The sequence below is a fragment of the Cherax quadricarinatus genome, chromosome 28 (assembly GCF_038502225.1).
Source record: "Cherax quadricarinatus isolate ZL_2023a chromosome 28, ASM3850222v1, whole genome shotgun sequence".
Lineage (NCBI taxonomy): Eukaryota > Metazoa > Arthropoda > Malacostraca > Decapoda > Parastacidae > Cherax > Cherax quadricarinatus.
In genome coordinates this window covers 22,413,309-22,437,523 of record NC_091319.1, presented here as the reverse complement: position 1 = coordinate 22,437,523, position 24,215 = coordinate 22,413,309, and the positions used below count along the sequence as shown (strand labels likewise).

At 38.9% G+C, this 24,215-nt stretch overlaps 1 protein-coding gene across 6 annotated transcripts in view; it reads right to left on the bottom strand.

The window, feature by feature from the left end:
• Positions 1 to 24,215, bottom strand: part of Elys (AT hook containing transcription factor 1 homolog) — a 269,815-nt gene that overhangs the window by 147,668 nt on the left and 97,932 nt on the right. For all 6 annotated transcript variants that reach the window (XM_070089464.1, XM_070089469.1, XM_070089468.1 and 3 more), the window contains exons 14-16: positions 19,405 to 19,579; positions 14,099 to 14,359; positions 12,009 to 12,120 (exon numbers count right to left, since the gene is read on the bottom strand). In XM_070089464.1, coding sequence (XP_069945565.1) covers positions 12,009 to 12,120; positions 14,099 to 14,359; positions 19,405 to 19,579 — 548 coding nt within the window. The remainder of the gene's footprint in view (positions 1 to 12,008; positions 12,121 to 14,098; positions 14,360 to 19,404; positions 19,580 to 24,215) is intronic.

Sequence of the window (24,215 nt, the reverse complement as noted above, 5' to 3'; positions counted from 1 at the left end):
AGAGGGACTATAAATGTATTATACTGGGTTATAGTAAGCATATATGCACCTGGAGAAGAGAGAAGTGTAGAGGAGAGAGAGAGATTTTGGGAAATGTTGAGTGAATGTGTGGAGAGTTTTGAACCAAGTGTGAGAGTAATGGTGGTTGAGGATTTCAATGCTAAAGTGGGCAAAAATGTTGTTGGAGGGAGTAGTAGGTAAATCTGGGGTGCCAGGGGTAAATGAAAATGGGGAGCCTTTAATTGAGCTATGTGTAGAAAGAGGTTTGGTAATAAGTAATACATATTTTATGAAGAAGAGGATAAATAAATATACAAGGTATGATATAGCACATAACGAAAGTAGCTTGTTAGATTATGTATTGGTGGATAAAAGGTTGATGGGTATGCTCCAGGATGTACGTGTTTATAGAGGGGCAACTGATATATCGGATCATTATTTAGTTGTAGCTACAGTTAGAGTAAGAGGTAGATGGGAAAAGAGGAAAATGGCAACAACAAGCAAGAGGGAGATGAAAGTGTATAAACAAAGGGAAGAGGAAGTTCAGGTGGGATATAAGCAACTATTGGCAAAAAGGTGGGGTGGTGCAAGTATGAGTAGTGGGGGGGGGGGGGAGGTTGAAGAGGGTTGGAATTGTTTAAAAAATGCAGTATTAGAATGTGGGGCAGAAGTTTGTGTTTATATGAGGGTGGGTACAGGAGGAAAGAGGAGTGATTGGTGGAATGATGAAGTAAAGGGTGTGATAAGAGAGAAAAAGTTAGCTTTTGAGAGGTTTCTACAAAGCAGAAGTGTTATAAGAAGAGTAGAATATTTTATTTTTTTAACAAGTCGGTCGTCTCCCACCGAGGCAGGGTGACCCAAAAAGAAAATACTTTCATCATTCAACACTTTCACCTCACTCACACATATCACTGTTTTTGCAGAGGTGCTCAGAATACAACAGTTTAGAAGTATATACATATAAAAATACACAATATATCCCTCCAAACTGCCAATATCCCAAACCCCTCCTTTAGAGTGCAGGCATTGTATTTCCCATTTCCAGGACTCAAGTCCAGCTATATAAAAAATAACCAGTTTCCCTGAATCCCTTCACTAAATATTACCCTGCTCACACTCCAGCAGATAGTCAGGTCCCAAATACCATTCGTCTCCATTCACTCCTATCGAACACGCTCATGCACGCTCGCTGGAAGTGCAAGCCCCTCGCCCACAAAACCTCCCTTACCCCTTCCTTCCAACCTTTTCGAGGATGACCCCTACCCCGCCTTCCTTTCCCTACAGATCTATACGCTCTCCATGTCATTCTACTTTGATCCATTCTCTCTAAATGACCAAACCACCTCAACAACCCCTCTTCAGCCCTCTGACTAATAGTTTTATTAACTCCACACCTACTAATATCCACACTCTGAATTTTCTGCATATTTACACCACACATTGCCCTTAGACAGGACATCTCCACTGCCTCCAACCGCCTCCTCGTTGCTGCATTCACAACCCAAGCTTCACACCCATATAAGTGTTGGTACTACTATACTTTCATACATTCCCTTCTTTGCCTCCATAGATAACTTTTTTTTGTCTCCACATATACCTCAATGCACCACTCACCTTTTTTCCCACAACAATTCTATGATTAACCTCATCCTTCAAAAATCTATCTGCCGACATGTCAACTCCCAAATATCTGAAAACATTCACTTCTTCCACACTCCTACCCAATTTGATATCCAATTTTTCTTTAAATCATTTGATAACCTCATCACCTTACTCTTTTCTATGTTCACTTTCAACTTTCTACCTTTACACACCCTCCCAAACTCATCCTCTAACCTTTGCAATTTTTCTTTACAATCTCCCATAAGCACAAGCAAAAAGCAACTGTGTCAATTCCCATTTTGTATTTGATTCCCCATAATTTAATCCCACCCCTCTCCCGAACACCCTAGCATTTACTTCTTTTACAACCCTATCTATAAATATATTAAACAATAATGGTGACATTACACATCCGTGTCTAAGACCTACTTTTACCGGAAAGTAGTTTCCCTCTCTTCTACACACCCTAACCTGAGCCTCACTATCCTCATAAAAACTCTTTACAACATTTAGTAACTTATCACCTATTCCATACACTTGCAACATCTGCCACATTGCTCCCCTATCCACTCTATCAATAAATCAATAAATGCAATAAAAACTTCCCTACCTTTATCTAAATACTGTTCACATATATGCTTCAATGTAAACACTTGATCTACACATCCCCTACCTACTCTGAAACCTCCTTGCTCATCCGTAATCCTACATTCTGTCTTACCTCTAATTCTTTCAATTATAACCCTACCATACACTTTCCCTGGTATACTCAGTAAACTTCTTCCCCTATAACTTTTACAATCTCTTTTGTCCCCCTTCCCTTTATATAAAGGGACTATACATGCTCTCTGCCAATCCCTAGGTACCTTCCCCTCTTTCATACATTTTTATTTATTTTTTTTTTTATTATCACACTGGGCGATTCCCACCAAGGCAGGGTGGCCCGAAAAAGAAAAACTTTCACCATCATTCACTCCATCACTGTCTTGCCAGAAGGGTGCTTTACACTACAGTTTTTAAACTGCAACATTAACACCCCTCCTTCAGAGTGCAGGCACTGTACTTCCCATCTCCAGGACTCAAGTCCGGCCTGCCGGTTTCCCTGAATCCCTTCATAAATGTTACTTTGCTCACACTCCAACAGCACGTCAAGTATTAAAAACCATTTGTCTCCATTCACTCCTATCAAACACGCTCACGCATGCCTGCTGGAAGTCCAAGCCCCTCGCACACAAAACCTCCTTTACCCCCTCCCTCCAACCTTTCCTAGGCCGACCCCTACCCCGCCTTCCTTCCACTACAGACTGATACACTCTTGAAGTCATTCTGTTTCACTCCATTCTCTCTACATGTCCGAACCACCTCAACAACCCTTCCTAAAGCCCTCTGGACAACAGTTTTGGTAATCCCGCACCTCCTCCTAACTTCCAAACTATGAATTCTCTGCATTATATTCACACCACACATTGCCCTCAGACATGACATCTCCACTGCCTCCAGCCTTCTCCTCGCTGCAACATTCATCACCCACGCTTCACACCCATATAAGAGCGTTGGTAAAACTATACTCTCATACATTCCCCTCTTTGCCTCCAAGGACAAAGTTCTTTGTCTCCACAGACTCCTAAGTGCACCACTCACTCTTTTTCCCTCATCAATTCTATGATTCACCTCATCTTTCATAGACCCATCCTCTGACACGTCCACTCCCAAATATCTGAATACGTTCACCTCCCCCATACTCTCTCCCTCCAATCTGATATCCAATCTTTCATCACCTAATCTTTTTGTTAACCTCATAACCTTACTCTTTCCTGTATTCACCTTTAATTTTCTTCTTTTGCACACCCTACCAAATTCATCCACCAATCTCCGCAACTTCTCTTCAGAATCTCCCAAGAGCACAGTGTCATCAGCAAAGAGCAGCTGTGACAACTCCCACTTTGTGTGTGATTCTTTATCTTTTAACTCCACGTCTCTTGCCAAGACCCTCGCATTTACTTCTCTTACAACCCCATCTATAAATATATTAAACAACCACGGTGACATCACACATCCTTGTCTAAGGCCTACTTTTACTGGGAAAAAATTTCCCTCTTTCCTACATACTCTAACTTGAGCCTCACTATCCTCGTAAAAACTCTTCACTGCTTTCAGTAACCTACCTCCTACACCATACACTTGCAACATCTGCCATATTGCCCCCCTATCCACCCTGTCATATGCCATTTCCAAATCCATAAATAGCCTTATCTAAATACTGTTCACTTATATGTTTCACTGTAAACACCTGGTCCACACAACCCCTACCTTTCCTAAAGCCTCCTTGTTCATCTGCTATCCTATTCTCCGTCTTACTCTTAATTCTTTCAATTATAACTCTACCATACACTTTACCAGGTATACTCAACAGACTTATCCCCCTATAATTTTTGCACTCTCTTTTATCCCCTTTGCCTTTATACAAAAGAACTATGCATGCTCTCTGCCAATCCCTAGGTACCTTACCCTCTTCCATACATTTATTAAATAATTGCACCAACCACTCCAAAACTATATCCCCACCTGCTTTTAACATTTCTATCTTTATCCTATCAATCCCGGCTGCCTTACCCCCTTTCATTTTACCTACTGCCTCACGAACTTCCCCCACACTCACAACTGGCTCTTCCTCACTCCTACAAGATGTTATTCCTCCTTGCCCTATACACGAAATCACAGCTTCCCTATCTTCATCTACATTTAACAATTCCTCAAAATATTCCCTCCATGTTCCCAATACCTCTAACTCTCCATTTAATAACTCTCCTCTCCTATTTTTAACTGACAAATCCATTTGTTATCTAGGCTTTCTTAACTTGTTAATCTCACTCCAAAACTTTTTCTTATTTTCAACAAAATTTGTTGATAACATCTCACCCACTCTCTCATTTGCTCTCTTTTTACATTGCTTCACCACTCTCTTAACCTCTCTCTTTTTCTCCATATACTCTTCCCTCCTTGCATCACTTCTACTTTGTAAAAACTTCTCATATGCTAACTTTTTCTCCCTTACTACTCTCTTTACATCATCATTCCACCAATCGCTCCTCTTCCCTCCTGCACCCACTTTCCTGTAACCACAAACTTCTGCTGAACACTCTAACACTACATTTTTAAACCTACCCCATACCTCTTCGACCCCATTGCCTATGCTCTCATTAGCCCATCTATCCTCCAATAGCTGTTTATATCTTACCCTAACTGCCTCCTCTTTTAGTTTATAAACCTTCACCTCTCTCTTCCCTGATGCTTCTATTCTCCTTGTATCCCATCTACCTTTTACTCTCAGTGTAGCTACAACTAGAAAGTGATCTGATATATCTGTGGCCCCTCTATAAACATGTATATCCTGAAGTCTACTCAACAGTCTTTTATCTACCAATACATAATCCAACAAACTACTGTCATTTCGCCCTACATCATATCTTGTATACTTATTTATCCTCTTTTTCTTAAAATATGTATTACCTATAACTAAACCCCTTTCTATACAAAGTTCAATCAAAGGGCTCCCATTATCATTTACACCTGGCACCCCAAACTTACCTACCACACCCTCTCTAAAAGTTTCTCCTACTTTAGCATTCAGGTCCCCTACCACAATTACTCTCTCACTTGGTTCAAAGGCTCCTATACATTCACTTAACATCTCCCAAAATCTCTCTCTCTCCTCTGCATTCCTCTCTTCTCCAGGTGCATACACGCTTATTATGACCCACTTCTCGCATCCAACCTTTACTTTAATCCACATAATTCTTTAATTTACACATTCATATTCTCTTTTCTCCTTCCATAACTGATCATTTAACATTACTGCTACCCCTTCCTTTGCTCTAACTCTCTCAGATACTCCAGATTTAATCCCATTTATTTCCCCCCACTGAAACTCTCCTACCCCCTTGAGCTTTGTTTCGCTTAGGGCCAGGACATCCAACTTCTTTTCATTCATAACATCAGCAATCATCTGTTTCTTGTCATCCGCACTACATCCACGCACATTTAAGCATCCCAGTTTTATAAAGTTTTTCTTCTTCTCTTTTTTAGTAAATGTCTACAGGAGAAGGGGTTACTAGCCCATTGCTCCCGGCATTTTAGTCGCCTCATACGACACGCACGGCTTACGGAGGAAAGATTCTTTTCCACTTCCCCATGGACAATAGAAGAAATAAAGAAGAACAAGAGCTATTTAGAAAAAGGAGAAAAACCTAGATGTATGTATATATATATATGCATGTGCGTGTCTGTGAAGTGTGACCAAAGTGTAAGTAGGAGTAGCAAGATATCCCTGTTATCTAGCGTGTTTATGAGACAGAAAAAGAAACCAGCAATCCTACCATCATGCAAAACAGTTACAGGTTTTTGTTTCACAGTTATCTGGCAGGACGGTAGTACTTCCCTGGGTGGTTGCTGTCTACCAACCTACTACCTATACATTTATTAAACAAAAATACCAACCACTCCAACACTATATCCCCTCCTGCTTTTAACATTTCTGTCATGATCCCATCAGTTCCAGCTGCTTTACCCCCCTTTCATTCTACATAATGCCTCATGCACCTCCCCCACACTCACATCCTGTTCTTCTTCACTCCTAAAAGATGGTATACCTCCCTGGCCAGTGCATGAAATTACCACTTCCCTTTCTTCGTCAACATTTAAAAGTTCCTCAAAATATTCTCGCCATCTACCCAAAACCTCCATCTCCCCATCTACTAACTCCCCTACTCTGTTTTTAACTGACAAATCCATTCGTTCTTTAGGCTTTCTTAACTTATTTAACTCGCTCCAAAATTTTTTCTTATTTTGTTACTATTTAACTTCATTACCTAACAGAATATAGTGGACCCTCGACCAACGATGGCATCGACTAACGTTAAATTCGACCAACTATATGTTAATGCTAACATGATGCCTCGACTAACGATAATTGTTCTCGGGTACCAATTAATATCGTTAGTCGAGGGTCCAGTGTACTCCATTCTACTGATTACACAGCAACACAGTAAACGACCATATAACCTGTCTTTGTAATACTCATTTGTACTAAATTGTTATCTGTTTTACAATAATTTTTGTACCGCTGAATATATCATTGCTTAGTTAATCTTAAGTTAATTTTAAGCCTGCCCGTAATGCTATGCATTCAAGTGGCTTTGGCATGCTGCATTTAACTGTATTCTTTTGTACTTCACTGTATCATGTTCAAATTAATAAATAAATAAATAAATAAATTTTCATAAAAATTTCTTGACAGTGCCTCTCCCACTCTATCATCTGCTTTCCTTTTGCACTCTCTCACCACTCTCTTTACCTTTCTTTTACTCTCCATATACTCTGCTCTTCTTGTAATACTTCTGCTTTGTAAAAACCTCTCATAATCTACTTTTTTTCTCTTTTATCATGCCCTTTACTTCATCATTCCACCAATCACTCCTCTTCCCTCCTGCACCCACCCTCCTATAACCACACACTTCTGCCCCACATTCTAATACTGCAATTTTAAAACTATTCCAACCCTCTTCAAACTCCCCACTACTCATACTTGCGCCACCCCACCTTTCTGCCAATAGTTGCTTATATCTCACCCGAACTTCCTCCTCCTTTAGTTTATACGCTTTCACCTCCCTCTTGCTTGTTGTTGCCATTTTCCTCTTTTCCCATCTACGTCTTACACTAACTGTAGCTACAACTAAATTATGATCCGATATATCAGTTGCCCCTCTATAAACGTGTACATCCTGGAGCCTACCCATCAACCTTTTATCCACCAATACATAATCTAACAAACTACTTTCATTATGTGCTACATCATACCTTGTATATTTATTTATCCTCTTCTTCATAAAATATGTATTACTTATTACCAAACCTCTTTCTACACATAGCTCAATTAAAGGCTCCCCATTTTCATTTACCTCTGGCACCCCAAATTTACCTACTACTCCCTCCACAACATTTTTGCCCACTTTAGCATTGAAATCCCCAACCACCATTACTCTCACACTTGGTTCAAAACTCTCCACGCATTCACTCAACATTTCCCAAAATCTCTCTCTCCTCTACACTTCTCTCTTCTCCAGGTGCATATGCGCTTACTATAACCCACTTTACACATCAAACCTTTATTTTACTCCACATAATCCTTGAATTAATACATTTATAGTCCCTCTTTTCCTGCCATAACTTATCCTTCAACATTATTGCTACTCCTTCTTTAGCTCTAACTCTATTTGAAACCCCTGACCTAATCCCATTTATTCCTCTTCACTTGAACTCTGCTTCCTCCTTCAGCTTTGTTTCACTTAAAGCCAGGACATCCAGCTTCTTCTCATTCATAACATACACAATCATCTCTTTCTTATCATTTGCACAATATCCATGCACATTCACACTTCCCACTTTGACAATTTTCTTCTTTTTCTTTTTAGTAATTATTACAGGAAAAGGGGTTACTAGCCTATTGTTCCCGGCATTTTAGTTGACTTTTACAACACGCATGGCTTATGGAGGAAAGATTCTTATTCCACTTCCCCATGGATATAAAAGGAAAAGTAATAAGACCAAGAACTATTAAGATAAAATCAAAGAAAACTCAGATGAGTGTGTATAACTAAACATGTACATGTGTGTGTAGTGTGACCTAAGTGTAAGTAAAAGTAGCAAGACATACCTGCAATCTTCCATATTTATGAGACAGACATAAGACACCAGCACTCCTACCATCATGTAAAACAATTACAGGCTTTCGTTTCACACTCACTTGGCAGGACGGTAGTACCTCCCTGGGTGGTTGCTGTCTACCAACCTACTACCTAGAAATACCAAAATAAAACAATAAGATAAAGTCATTTCAAAAATGTGATGTTGATATTCAGTAGTAAAGTTCGACTTACGTCCATTTTGACTTAAGACCAGTTGGTCAGAACCGAGCTCGGTCGTAAGTCGGATGGTAGGTGCATATAGAATAGGCGGCAAGTTACTAAATGCTGTAAAGAGTTTTTATTAGGATAGTGAGGCTCAGGTTAGTGTGTGTAGAAGAGAGGGAGACTATTTCCCAGTAAAAGTAGGTCTTAGACAGGGATGTTTAATGTCACCATGGTTGTTTAATATATTTATAGATGGGTTGTAAAAGAAGTAAATGCTAGTGTGTTTGGGAGAGGGGTGGGATTAAATTATGGGGAATTAAATACAAAATGGGAAGTGACAGTTACTTTTTGCTGATGATACTGTGCTTATGGGAGATTCTAAAGAAAAACTGCAAAGATTAGTGGACGAATTTGGGAGTGTGTGTAAAGGTAGAAAGTTGAAAGTGAACACAGAAAAGAGTAAGGTGATGAGAGTATCAAATGATTTAGATAAAGAAAATTGGATATCAAATTGGGGAGGAGGAGTATGGAAGAAGTGAATGTTTTCAAATATTTTGGAGTTGATGTGTCAGCAGATGGATTTATGAAGGATGAGGTTAATCATAGAATTGATGAAGGAAAAAAGGTGAGTGGTGCACTGAGGTATATGTGGAGGCAAAAAATGTTATCTATGGAGGCAAAGAAGGGAATGTATGAAAGTATAGTAGTACCAACACTCTTATACGGGCGTGAAGCTTGGGTTGCAAATGCTGCAGCAAGGAGGCAGTTGGAGGCAGTGGAGATGTCCTGTCTAATCACAATGTGTGGTGTAAATATTATGCAGAAAATTCAGAGTGTGGAAATTAGGAGGTGTGGAGTTAATAAAAGTATTAGTCAGAGGGCTGAAGAGGGTTTGTTGAGGTGGTTTGGTCATTCAGAGAGAATGGATGAAAGTAGAATGACATGGAGAGCGTATAAATCTATAGGGGAAGGAAGGCGGGGTAGGGGTCATCCTCGAAAAGGTTGGAGGGAGGGGGTAAAGGAGGTGTTGTGGGCGAGGGGTTTGGACTTCCAGCAAGCGTACGTGAGCGTGTTAGATAGGAGTGAATGGAGACAAATGGTATTTGGGACCTGACGAGCTGTTGTAGTATGAGCAGGGTAATATTTAGTGAGGCGATTCAGGGAAACCGGTTATTTTATATAACCGGACTTGAGTCCTGGAAATGGGAAATACAATGCCTGCACTCTAAAGGAGGGGTTTGGGATATTGGCAGTTTGGAGGTATATATTGTGTATTTTTATACGTATATACTACTTCTAAACTGCTGTATTCTGGGCACCTCTGCAAAAACAGTGATTATGTGTGAGTGAGGTGAATGTGTTGAATGATGATGAAAGTATTTTCTTTTTGGGGATTTTCTTTCTTTTTTGGGTCACCCTGCCTCAGTGGGAGATGTCCGACTTGTTGGAAAAAAACAAAAAACTTTTACTTTTCTTTTTGGGCCACCCTTCCTCAGTTATGGCCGGTTTGTTGAAAGAAAGATGAAGAAATATAAGTTCCAAGTGTTTTCTCAACTTGTCTATTTATAGTTCCTCTAATGCCTCATTCCTAGATGCAACTAACCTATAATTATTCCCTTCTCATTTAATAACAAGGAATAATATTCTGGTGATGCATTTTAAACCATGTTAAAAATCCTGCTGACATACATTACAAATAAACAGAAGAATGGGCAGGGATTCAAACTGTAGTCCTGAATGTTAAGAGGTCCAGTACTCCACAAGACTTCTAATAGGAAAATTTCATAGTCAGCACTCATGTGTTATGTCTGCATGAGAGGCCACCATCTGTGATCCAACTACCCTTTCCCATACCTCCAGTAGCCTTATAGCAGATTTATTCTCAAAGCCATATAGCCTCATAACCCAGTGGTAGAGTGCTGAACTTACTACCATTCAGGACCATGGTTTGAATTCCCATCATTTTTCCATTTATTTATTGAGAGTTGTCTATTACGACTTATCTTAGATTCATACAACTATAACTTTAGGTGCTGCTTCTGCTATCTCAAAATAGAGAAAATCATTTGACCACCTTGAATATATGCAGCTCTTGACTTATTTTGTCATGGTCCACCCTGCCTAACCCAACGATAATACAGTGGACCCCCGGTTAACGAACTTTTTTCATTCCAGTAGTATGTTCAGGTGCCAGTACTGACCGAATTTTTTCCCATAAGGAATATTGTGAAGTAGATTAGTCCATTTCAGACCCCCAAACATACACGTACAAACGCACTTACATAAATACACTTACATAATTGGTCGCATTTGGAGGTGATCGTTAAGCGGGGGTCCACTGTACTGAAGTAATATTATTTCATACAGTTGTCACTTTTAGTTTCTAACTTTGATATTTTTGCACTAGATTTTATTCTGGATTCTTGCCTAAAGGCTTAAGCTGAAGTTTCTGTTACCAGCAAAGTATGCCATTCTATGGCTTGAGTGACACAAAATAATATTGTACTTGGCTAATCAAAATGCATGAAGCGTTTGGTTAGAGGTGGCTCCATCACCTCACAGGATTGCCAGTTTATCATACTTCAATAACCATTTTCAAAGTTCAACATATACACCTTGAATGTTCTGACGGTGTCAGGCTTGCACTCTCTACCATTCAGAATCTTCCTCTGATCCAACTCTCTGACGTACTTTGCTACTTCATGGATCATGCTCAACAGAATATTCTTAGGGTGAGCAAAGAAGGCATTGCTCTGAACACAGTCAAGTATTTCTCAAAACTGAGTACATGTCTGAAATTTTCAAAAAGGTACCCAACATAAATTCAAACATACATATATCCTGTATATCCATAAACTTAAGACATTTAATATATGATGCATGTTTTATTTTAGGCATTTTGCCTAAGTACTGCCCAATCACGAAAGGTACTCAAAAGTATTAAAAACACACTACTGAATATGATAATCCAGTCAACAGGCTTCATAAGCAAGTCATTCTGAAATCTTCACATGTGAGAAATGGTATACCTGGAGAGGATTTTGGGGGTCAACACCCCCCCAGCCTGGTCTGAGACCAGGCCTGTTACTGCTGGTTGCACGCAAACTGACGTACAAACCACAGCCCGGCTGGTCAGGCACTGACTTTAGGTGCCTGTACCTAGTACACAGGCATGATGAATAAGAATCTGTATTGGTTATCATTCTTTTAGGTTTTATCAGTTTCTAAATATATTAACCATTACCAGCACAGGCTCCAAAACAAGGGGACATCAATGAAAATTTTACACTAAATCAAATAACACTCACATCAGGAAATAGAGAACAAATTAGACAATTGTGCAGTAAAATATGACTCCTCATTAGGGGTCATAAATAAAGCTTTAAGTTTATTCATGTCACAATAAAATATCAAATTCAAAAGCTAGAGCTCATCTTCTTTCCCAAAGAACACTTATAAATTAGTTATAACCAATGTTGTGTAATACTATTAACTCACCTGAAAATCTTTATGATCCAAAAGCCAGAAGGCCTGTGTTAGCTTTATATGTGATGGCGACAGTGAAAAACTGGAGGGATATTTCACAAGTTCCTCTACAATTCTGACATACCTGTTGGAGGGTGATACATTTACTTCTCATGTAAATTAATATTGTAACTTGTAATACTTTTAACACTAGCTTCACGAAATCTTTCATTACATGCCTCTTAGCTTAAAAAATATATAATATTGTAATGGGTCTGATTTATTTACTTTTCAGTCTATCAATTCAAAATATAACTGGCAGCAAGTGTTATTGTTTCAAGCAGTGGAAGCAGGTGGAGGCATTGGATATCATCCTAGTAGGTAGTGAGAATAGGCATCATGTACCATCTACTAGGTAGTGGAAACAGGCATCATGTACCATCTACTAGGTAGTGGGAATAGGCATCATATATCATCTACTAGGTAGTGGGAACAGGCATTGGGTACCATCCTACTAGGAAGGAGGAGGCATCAGGTCCCATGGTACTAGGCAATGAGGAGGCATCAGGTACCATCCTATGAGGTAGAGGGAGGTGGCACTCGGTACCATCCTCTTGAGGTAGTGGAAGGAGGTATTGGGTACCAACCAGTGAGGTGGTGGGAGGAGGCATCAGGTACCATCCTATGAGATAGTGGGAGGAGGTATCAGGTATCAACCTTCTAGGTAGTGGATGAAGACAACAGAGCACATCCAGGACAAGACAGTGTCTAACATCCTAGTCTCTCCAGTTATCTTCAAATTCAGTATTCAACATTATCCAGTGCTCTAAACTTAATACTAAATGTTAACTCAGTCTGACTTATTGGTCAAGAATTATGACCTAGCTAATTCTGAGGTCAGAGGACTAGTTATGGAATAATATCAAATATTTTTGCCAATATAGATACTGAATTTTAGACTGATACCATAAAGATAAGCTGATGCCCGCCATTTCTGATACCATCAAAATTAGCAAATACCCACCAATACCTGTACTCTATTTTAGTTCAATACTGATACCATCAAAATTAGCCAGTGCCCACCGATACTTATACTTTGCACACCCCTACAAAGGACTAAGCATTTTATTCAAACACCATAACTTGGGCAATTACCATCATATACCTGTTATGTAATAAAAATATGGAATCAGCAGAGTACATGGACTTCATTAAACTACAAATTATTTTTCTAGGTTAGAATTTGAATGTTCAATGTCTTGCCCTAGTCTAGGCCACTGTACAAATAAGTTATTTAACATGCAAAAAAGTTGTATGTATTATCTAAAAGAAATAGCAATAACTGTGTACATGCTAGAGAATACCCCATACACTATACTTGCATAAACTGAGCAGAGTATACATGAACACAGTTTTTATTTTAGTTTCTTCTAACAAATACATCAGACTATTTTAAGTTACATAATTTTTTGTAACAGGTGATACCTTAAAGTTCATAAGGTGACCTCTTAAACTAAGTCAAAATGTCAAATATTAAATTTCTGACCTAGAGATATAAAACTTACATCAATGAAATCCCTGTACTCTGCCGAATTCAGATCAATATAGTCTAACAGGTAAACAATGATTATTTATTCACAGTGAGAAATGGCCAGTATTTAAAAAAAAGAAATGGTGAGACCTGTGACCTCAAATCGACCTAGATCATAACTCAGTCTGAGCTAAGATTTCCAGTCATGAGCTCAGAAGAGCACAGGAGTGGCATGGTATTAAATCCTCAAAATATTGGTTGTCTTGACTTAGAACTCCCTAGGAGGTACCATTCTGCCATGTAGGAGGAGGAGGATTAAATTTACTAAGTAGTGAGAAGAGGCAGCAGGTACCATCCTAGTAAACAGTGGGAATAGGCAGCAGATGCCATGCTACTATATAGTGGGAGAAGTACAAGGTGGCAATGCTACAAGATAGTAGGTACCATCCTAACAGGCAACAGGGAGGCAGCACATTCCACTCAAATGGAGTAGCTATATTTACATGTTATTTCATTTGGTTTTACAATTTCTTTTGGAAATTATCACAAACTTCAATTTGATTCTTTAACTCAACGTTTATTATGAACTTACCCATCAGATAAGAGGGATGCAAGATCAAGAAAAAGATACTGAACAATCCGATGTTTGGTGGTGGTAGATACATCAGGGAGGAGAAAGGTGGCCAAGACAGCATGGAGTGAGGGAGGAGGATACATTCCACTGCCACCCTCTTTCTCCCATGCCTTGCCTATGCTTCCACCTGACCCTCCAACTGTGTCTTCAAGCAGGCCATCAATCATCAGTATCTCGTTGCCAACAAGAGATGAGCTAAGATTCTGGATTTCCGAGCGTCTAAAAAGGGTAAAAAAAATATATATAAATAAATGTTTGGCAGTAGCAAAATGAAATGTGAGGAAAAAAAGGAAAGGCAGGAAAGAAGAGTAAGAGGTAATTAATTCCTCAACAGAAAGACTAGAAAAGATAAAAAAAAGCTAGACAACAGCCAGGAAGATGATGGGGTGGGTATTGAGAACTTTCAAAACAAGGGAAATAATGCCGATGGTGACACTCTTCAAATCACTAGTGCTCCCTTACTTAGAATATTGCTCAGTGCAGATGGCCCCATTCAAAGCAGGAGAAATATCAGAGCTGGCTCACACAGAGCCAGTACAGCACCTAAATGACAGGGAATGCCTTTAAGTCTTGAACATGTACTCATTGGAGCAGAGGAGAGAGAAAGAGAGATATACATGATAATAAATACCTGGAAAGTACTCAAGGGCATGGTCCCAAATCTGCACACTGCCATAACATACTGGAGTGAGAGATATAGGAGGTGCAAAATAAACCCAGTGAGGAGAAAGGGTGTGGTGGGGACAATAAGGGAACACTGTATCAACATCCGGGGTCCCAGACTATTCAACATCTTACCAGAAAATATCAGAAACATAGCTGGAACAAGTGTAGGAACCTTCAAGAGGAAACTGGATAAGTATCTTCACCAGGTGCCAGATAAACCAGGCTGTGATGGATATGTGGGGCAAAGGGCCTCTAGCAGCAACAGCCTGGTTGACCAGCTAAGCACCAGATGAGCCTGGCTCATGGCCAGGCTCCGATAGTAGTGAAACTAACAAAACTCTTCAAAGGTACGTATATCAAAGGTAGACAGTTACATAATAGAAGACCTAACACATGGGTTCAAATGTTAATACAATATAGTTATTTACAGTCATTCTCATGGTAAAAGGCAGACCAAACTCTATAGGTCTTGGAAAAATAAACACATAAGCAGTATAATGTAATCCTTTATTGATAATGTTTCACCCACACACTGGGCTTTATTAAGTCACAAACAGATCTTCCTGAGTTAAAGGTATGTGAGTATATTTATAGGATGGAGTCAAGTGGAGAATGCTGGGTAGGTTGGACCTGAACTTGCATGTGACCATCTTCTGAGTAGGGTGATATTGTCTAAGACCTTGGGCAGCTTTAAAAAGAGATTGACCAAGTATGTGAGTAGACCTTATGCAGTGTTCCTCCATTCTTATGTTCTTACGTGGGATAACGATGAAGAAGTTTCTTGGCATAAGAATGGAGGAACATTGCAGAAGGTCTACTCATATACTTGTCCAATCTTTTTTTAAAGCTGCCCAAGGTCCTAGACACTATCATCTAACTTGGAAGATTGTCACATGCAGGTTCAGATCCACCCTACCCAGCACTCTCCACCTGACTCCATCCTATAAATACTCACGTACCTTTCACCCAGGTAGATCTGTTTGTGACTTGATAAAGCCCATTGTGTGAGCAAAACGTTGTTATTAAAGGATCACATTATACTTCTTATGTGTTTATTTTTCAATGTGTTGGCATTTTATACCATTTATCTCTATAGCTCTTCCTTGGAATCTAAATAATGAACAATAGATAATTATATATCCACAATATAAAATGAAATTTAAAAAATTTCATACAACAGCATGGAGAGGTAGCAGTGAAAAAAGTTAATGCTCAAGAAAACAGAAAATAATGAAAATCTAGTAAGACACAAAATTTTAAGAAAAAATTTAATTGAGATTTTTTCCCAACACACTGGCCATCTCCCACCGAGGCTGGGTGACCCCAAAAATAAAAACGCTTTCACCATCATTCACACACTGTCTTTGCAGAGGAGTGCAGATATGACAGTTCAGATGTCACTCCAAACACAAGCATCCCAAACCCCTCTTTTAAAGTGCAGGCATCGTGCTTCCCACCTCCAAGACTCAAGTCCTGGAGGTGGCATACGAACCAGCATCATAAAAGATGACTATAATGGCACCTTGTATAAAATTACTTTCTATAAGAAAATAAAGTAGTATATGTAATTTTGTGTATAACATACCATAAGAAAGAGTATAATAAAAGCCTACAAGTGGTGATTTACAACATGCTACATTTAAAATACAGTGGAACCTCAACTTACGAGTTTAATCCGTTCCATGACCTTGCTTGCAACTGGATTTGCTCGTTTGTAGAGTCAATTTTCCTCATTTAAATTAATTGAAATGGAATTAATTCGTTCCAGTGGAATTCCAGGCATGAGAAAATACTTTAATAATTTCCCTAATAACAACTCTACAGCTTGCTTATTTATCTATCACAATTCATGTAATATGACATAATAAACAATATTAATAACATAGAAACATGATATATACACTGTGGAAAATACTGTATATATTTTCCAGAAATACAGTAGTTATATGTAAATAGATGGCCATACTGTATTTAATAAAATTTATGTTATCGAAAACGGGAAGCAGCGCCTGCGCAGAAGGACACTCGCCATTGTTTGTTTGTTTTGAATTGAGTAACAGATGTTAATTAATAATGTGAAGAATTTTCGTGCTCTAGAGGTAAAATTGGGTTGACACCTCTCAAATAGGAGGCGAAATTGTTGGATGTGCATTCCTGCATAACTTGAGATATCAGGCGACTGGACAAGACAGCTCCAGGAACCTCAGATAAGTCTTATGTAGTAACCTGGCCAGTGTTATTTTCGTAGATAGACAGTGAGGTTTTCTGAGTGTGATACACATTAATCTCCAGTCAAATTGGTGAGTGATATTAAGATATATTTTCCTTCTGTTATGTATATGTGTATATATATAATATTTTATTAATTTAATATACAGTCCACAAATTTATATATTTACCAGAATTCCTGGTGATACATATTTCATTTATAATTAATAGGTCCAGAGCAACTTGTGGCTATGACAGTTGTAGGTATCGAAGGGGGACATTTTTTGCGACCTAGGTGTCCCAAATTCCTACTTATCTAACTGATAAATAATAATTATCTTTGTTCATTTAATGAATAAAATATGTCATTAGGTATGTGGCTAGTGGTGGTGACAGCAGCCATTGTTGTTGGGGTTTATAGGGCCACCACAGCGGCCATTCCTGCTCCTGACTACATGTGTTGAGAACCTAGGATAACCCAAAAAAGTCAGAGTGACTTATAAGTGCTACACTCTTAATGCTACACTTTGCCACTGCTGCCTCATGATGTCTGCCACTGATGTTGCCAAAGAATTGAACATTTCTGCTCTTTTGAGCTCAATTTCAAGGTACCTTTCATCATGAAACCAATTAAAATCATATGTGTATTTATTTTTGTAGTAAATTTTCCATTCAATCACATGAGACCAAATAAAACAAGAATACAACCATAAAAACCATATGAAAATATACCGCTAAGGGGAGGATAATGGCTGAGAAGTGAACTCCGTTATTTATGGTCCTATTTCTTTCATTTTTAGTGTACATTAACCCTTTCAGGGTAGAGAGGCCCTCTCCTAAACTTGATCTCAGGGTCGAAAATTTCAGAAAAAAAAAATTATTTTTTCTTATGAAATGGTTGAAAATCTTTTCCCAATCATAATGACACTAAAAGTACAAAATTTGGTGAAAAACTTAAGGAATTATGCTCTCGCGAAGTTAGCGGTCTCGATGTTTACGCATCGGCGATTTCACCCAATTTGAGCCCTATTTTCGGCCAGTTCCAGTGTGCTAGTTGACAAAAATCATAACTATTTTTCTAGAACTCCACTTTTTCTATCGAATGAGTACAAGAAACCACCCATTTACTGATTTCAACTATCCAATAAAGTGGTGAGAAATTGGCAATTTTGCCAATTTCACACAAATTTCAAAAGATGCCAATTTCCAAACAGAGTACAGAATAAACCAGACAGATATTCCTGGCACTAAAAGAACATTTTCTCTGTTCATTAGTCACGTCTCCAGGCCCTTCTTACATCTCTTTTGCCTTCCACTTTGAGTTTTCATTCTCACAAAAAGTAGAAAATTTACAGTTATGCAGACTACTGCATTAGTGTAGAAATGGTATAAATAATATCAGTGCCCTTGTGAAAGAATATTAGGCTCACCAGATGACATGTATTGGACGCATGGCATGATTTGTTTACTTTCGAACTTTGGCAAAGATTGAACATTTCTGCTATTTTGAGCTCAATTTCAAGGTACTTTTCATTGTGAAACCAATCAAAATCATCTCAATTTCTGTAATAAGTCTTCCATTCTATACAATGAGACCAGGAAAACTAGAATACAACAATAAATACCATACAAAAATAAACTGCAATGTTGCTGTTTTAAACGAAAAACAGTTGGAGTTTTTTTTTTCTCATTATGCACTGTGTGCTGCAGGATTTTTTTTTATACTGTGCACACTGACCACATAGACCCATTCTTTCATAGGTAGGCCTACCAGCTTTCTCTCACTAGATTTGAAGGCACTAGAATTTATGCGTACTAGTACGTCAATAACCCTGGCGTGTAAGCCATACTAGTACGTCGGAAACCCTGAAAGGGTTAAGAAGCATCTTTTCATCATACATTGCCCAAGTTTCAATAATATAGTCCAACAAACAACTGAAATCCAATTCCCTAGATCAAGAGCATGAGCCCCATCACCAGTGTCAATTAACCTCCCTTGAGGCCTGCTCGCATCTGGGAATTTTGCTTGCGTCTGGAAGCAAAAAATTGACCGAGCAGCTGCTTGTATCTGGAAAAACTTGCACGTGAATGCACTCGTAAGAAGAGGTTCCACTGTATATTTTGCCAGAAATAATACATAAGGTAAGCTGGCTCTCAGCAGCAGTTACCAGAACTGTAACATTACTGTCATAATAAGTATGCTGCAAAGACAGTGATTAGGTATGAATGATGGTGAAAGTTTTGGATAATGATGAAAGTATTTGGGGGGGGGGGGGTTCACCCTGCCTCGGTTGGAGATGGCTGGCGTGTTAAAAAAAAAAAAAAAAGTATGCTGCACAAAAGAAAACATGTATACAGTATTATCAATATGTAGCTACAATGGTACTTGCCTGTTTTTATAAATGCCACACAAGAGCTCAGCAGGAAATGGTACATGACATTCCTCAATAGCATCCTCCAATGGTGAGCGAGAGAGGAGGCCACAGTGGTAAAACCACAGCAACACACTCAGGTGTAGCATTAACAGACTTACAACTTTAACACGACTGTCTAATTCACCAGCACCTGTAAAATACAAAAATATATCCACTGTCTTATGAGTAAAAATATCATTAATGGTGTAAATAAAATAAAGTTAATACAGTGGAACCTCAAAAATCGAACTTAATCCGTTCCAGGAGCTAGTTCTAAATTCGAAAAGTCCGAAATTCAAAGGAATATTTCCCATAAGAAATAATGGAAATACAATTAATCCGTTTCAGAAACCCAAAAATATTCACACAAAAAACACATTTTATAGAGATTAATTACAGTTTTACATACAACAAATACTATAGTTTTTAACCCTTTGACTGTCGCAGGCCCCTTTCTGAAACTGTCATTCTATGTCGATAATTTTTTTGAAAAAAAAAAAAAAAAAAAAAAAAAAAAAAAAAAAAAAAAAAAAAACTTATGAAATGATAGAGAATCTTTTCCTGATGGTAATGACACCAAAAGTTCGAAATTTGGTCAAAAACGCACGGAATTACGCTCCCGTGAAGTTAGCAGTCTTGGCGACATATACGTATCGGCAATTTCGCCGAATTTGAGCCCTGTTTTTAGCCAATTCCGTTGTTCCAATTGACCAAACTCATAGCTATTTCTTTAGAACTCCATTTTATCTATCAGTTGAGTACAAGAAATTGCCAATTTACAGATTTGAACTACCCAATAAAGTGGTCAGAAATTGGCAATTTGGCCAATTTCACGCAAATCAAAAACAATGCCAATTTCAAAATAGGGTCCAGAATAAACAAGGTAGACATTCTTGGCACTAAAATAACATATCCTCTGTTCATTAGTCACATCTCTAGGCCCCTGTTATATTATTATTGCTTTCTGTTTTGATTTTTTATTCATACAAAAAAATACAAAATTTACTGTTATGCAGACTACTTCATTATTGTAAAAATCAGTGTACTAGTGAAAGAATATTAGACTCCCCAGTTGACGTGTATTGGATGTGTGGTGTGATTTGCTTACTCCTGAACATTAGTAAAAATCGAACATTTCCGCTACTTTGAGCTCAGTTTCAAGGTTGTTTTCATCATGAAAGTAATGAAAATCATCTCTATTTCTGTAATATGTTTTCCATTTTATCACCTAAGACCATAAAAACGCGAATACAACGATAAATACTATACGAAAATACACCTCAAAGTCGGCGTTTTAATCCAAAAAAAACGGTCAGTTTTTTTTTCTCATTACGCACTGTGTGCTGCAGGATTTTTTTTATGTGGTGCACACTGACCACACAGACCCATTCTCTCACATGTGAGCCTACCAGCTTTCTCCCACTTGATTTGAAGCTGCTAGAATTATTGAGTATATACATGTATATGTCTGAAACAGTGGCACGTAAGACGTATTTATATGCCGTAAACAGTCAAAGGATTATTTATGTATAGTAATATATATAAAATAACATTTTTACTTACCTTTATTGAAGATTGGTGATGGCATCTGGAAGATAGGGAGGAGGAGAGAGAGAGTTGGGGTTAGTGTTTGGAAGGAGAATCCCCTTCAATGAGGACTTCGGGTAAAGCCCTCTCTGGGGTTACTTCCCTTCTCTGTCTTTTAATGCCACTAGGACCAGCTTGAGAGTCACTGGGCCCCTGTCTCACAAAATAACTGTCCACAGTCCTCTGTTTCTGGCGCCTCTTTAACATTTCCCTAAAATTGGACATGGTTCTGTCACTGAACTTGTTGCAAAGATGGCTTGTTTCAGCTTGCTCAGGGTGGTACTTCTGCACAAACATTTGGACATCATTCCACTTGGCACAAATCTCCTTAATCTCTGAAGAAGGCACCTCATCCACTCCCTATATTAACACCTTTCGCAACATCAGCTTCCTTGATTTGTTCTTTCTTTGACAGGATAGAACTGATGGTCGACTTGTTTTTCCCATACATCCTGGCAAGCTCAATAAGTCTCACACCACTCTCATACTTCTGTATTATTTCCTTCTTCACATCTATGGTGTTTCTCACTTTCTTTACCACAGGGGTACCACTAGCAAGTTTCTTTGGGCCCATGGCAGCTTATTTCCCAGTCCCACAAGTACTAAACAAAACGAAATAATCGTAAAATGTGTGAATGAGAGCGCAGGTTAGTGTTCACTCAAGCATGAACAAAGCTACACTGCTCATGGCGCCTGCACGGGGACGCAGACAGAGCGGGCGGCAGACAGGTCCCGTACCCGGCGGTCCGAAAATAGGGGCGCGTTTGATAATAGGGACACAGTTTGTCTGAAAAAATGGTCCTATTTTCGAAACATTCGATGTGATACGTTCGATTTTTGAGGTTCCACTGTACAGTAGAACCCCCGTATCAACTGATTTGGTATCCACAGTTTCAGTCATCCATGGTTTACTGTGGCCCAAAAATGCCTCTTAATTTTGCATAATAATGGCTCCAAAATGCAAAAGTAGAGAAGCTGGCCATTCTTCAAAACCTAAGAGAAGCTGAAAGTGCTTCCCATTTGTGAAAAACTAAAAATTCTCCACTTATTATGCATAATTTATCAATTAAACTTTATAACAGGCATGCACAGAACTTATATATAGGGTATGCTAATATCCATGGTAGGTCCTTGAAATGTATTGCCCACGGATAAGGGGGTCCTACTGTAATCTAAGTCTATACAGCAACCCTTGTGTGCACACACACACATTTTAATTCCTGCATGTGGCATGATATTGAAAAATGATTGTTTTTTACAGACTGAAAGAGTGCATCTTTATGAAATGAATATGATTAACATGAGTGGAATCTAATAAAAACTTGGATTTCTGGAGTATTAAAGTTGAGAAAACAAAAATCACTTACCAGCAACAATGGCATAAGTGTGTTAGTGATATTTACATTATACAATCTGACACCAAATTATAACTGGTTTTCAGTTTTTCTACTGGTTTTAATGTTTAACAATATGTACACAGGCTACTTTCTTAAGATATTTCTCATTGTTTTCTGTATGTAAATCTATATTTAATCTCTAAAAATGTATTTTTTGTTAATACTTCTGGGTGTCTGAAACGGATTAATTGGATTTACATTATTTCTTATGGGGAAAATGGTTCTGCCATTCGTAAATTTTGCCTTTCGTTAGTCTCTGGAATAGATTAATAATGAAATTCGAGGGTCTACTGTATTGAGTTATCCTAGGTTAAATCCATATAGTGTGCTTATTGGCTGAATTCCACTGTTAGTATCATGACATTGTAAGAAATTTGGAATAATTATGTCATTTTCATGGCAGTTCCACACCTTGTTTGTTCACAGTGATGCTCATGGTGGAACAACAGGTCCTAATTGTTATGCTAATTAGGCAGTTTTACCCCATGATGCACAGCATGGACCTGCCTGTTCTTGGATTTTTTCTTCGAAGGAATGGGGAGGTTGTAGGAGACCCATTTTTTTTTTTTTTTTTTTTTGCACAAATCAATTTTACAGGCTAAGAGCGGTTATCATACATCAGCTCATTACAAAGCCCCAACCCTCTCTAAGGTATACTACCCCCCCCCCTCGGATGCAACTCACAAAAGTCGTCTAACACCCAAGTATCTATTTACTGATAGGTGAACAGGGGCAGCAGGTGTGAGTAAACGTGCCCAATGTTTCCACCAAGAGTTGAATGCACTGCCAACTGAGCCACAGTTGGCAGCAGAAAACAATGGCAGGGGACATTTTTTTTTCCCCAATACAAGACCACAGACCTACATCCCTGCAGCTGCCTCAGTACCCTACCTCTCTCAAGGGCAGGCACCTTACATTCCCTAAACACCCACCACCTCAAGCTGACCACTTCATCATGAGGAGCCAGTCTATCAGCATCCTGTCGGCCAACATTAGAGGTTTCATCACTAATGTTGGAGAGCTCACACACAGTTTTGTGAACACTCGACGTCCCGACATGATAGCTGTTGTTGAAACATTTTTGGATGACAGGACTCCAGAAAATTTGGCAAGAATTGCTGGCTACACCTCATGGATGAGAAGAGACAGGCAAGGGCAAGGAGGAGGTGTTGCTGTGTGCTTCTCTAAAAGTGTTCATGCCCAGCACATTGATGTTGCCACCCCTACACATCTTGAAATGATGTTCTTCAAGCTCTGTATAAACACTAGTACCTCTGTACTAGCATGTGCAATGTACAGACCTCAGTGGCAACATGCAGACCCCATCAACTTCCTAATGGAAAATATTGACTCCCTTCTGCTACAACACAACTGTCAACATATTATAATTGTTGGTGACCTCAACCAGCACCTTATACAGAGGGACTTTGATGACCTTCTTGTAGTGTTTGACATGAGAAACTTTGTTGATTTCCCTACTCATATCTCTGGCTCCTCCCTTGACCCAGTAGTGAGTGATCTGGCAGAAGGCATAGTCACTTGTCAACCCCTCGGCTACGTTGGATCGTCTGACCACAAGGCTGTTTTTACGACACTTAAGATCCCAACAGAACGAGGTGAGGAGTCCACACGCACAACCTGGCTATGGGAAAGAGGTAATTGGCCAGCCCTTTGCTCTGAGCTCGCCACCACCGATTGGAATGCTCTTCTCCAAGGGGATGTTGACAACCAAGTGAAAGCCTTCACTGGACACATCCTTAATCTACAACAAGAACACATTCCTCACCGGCAATATGTGACGAA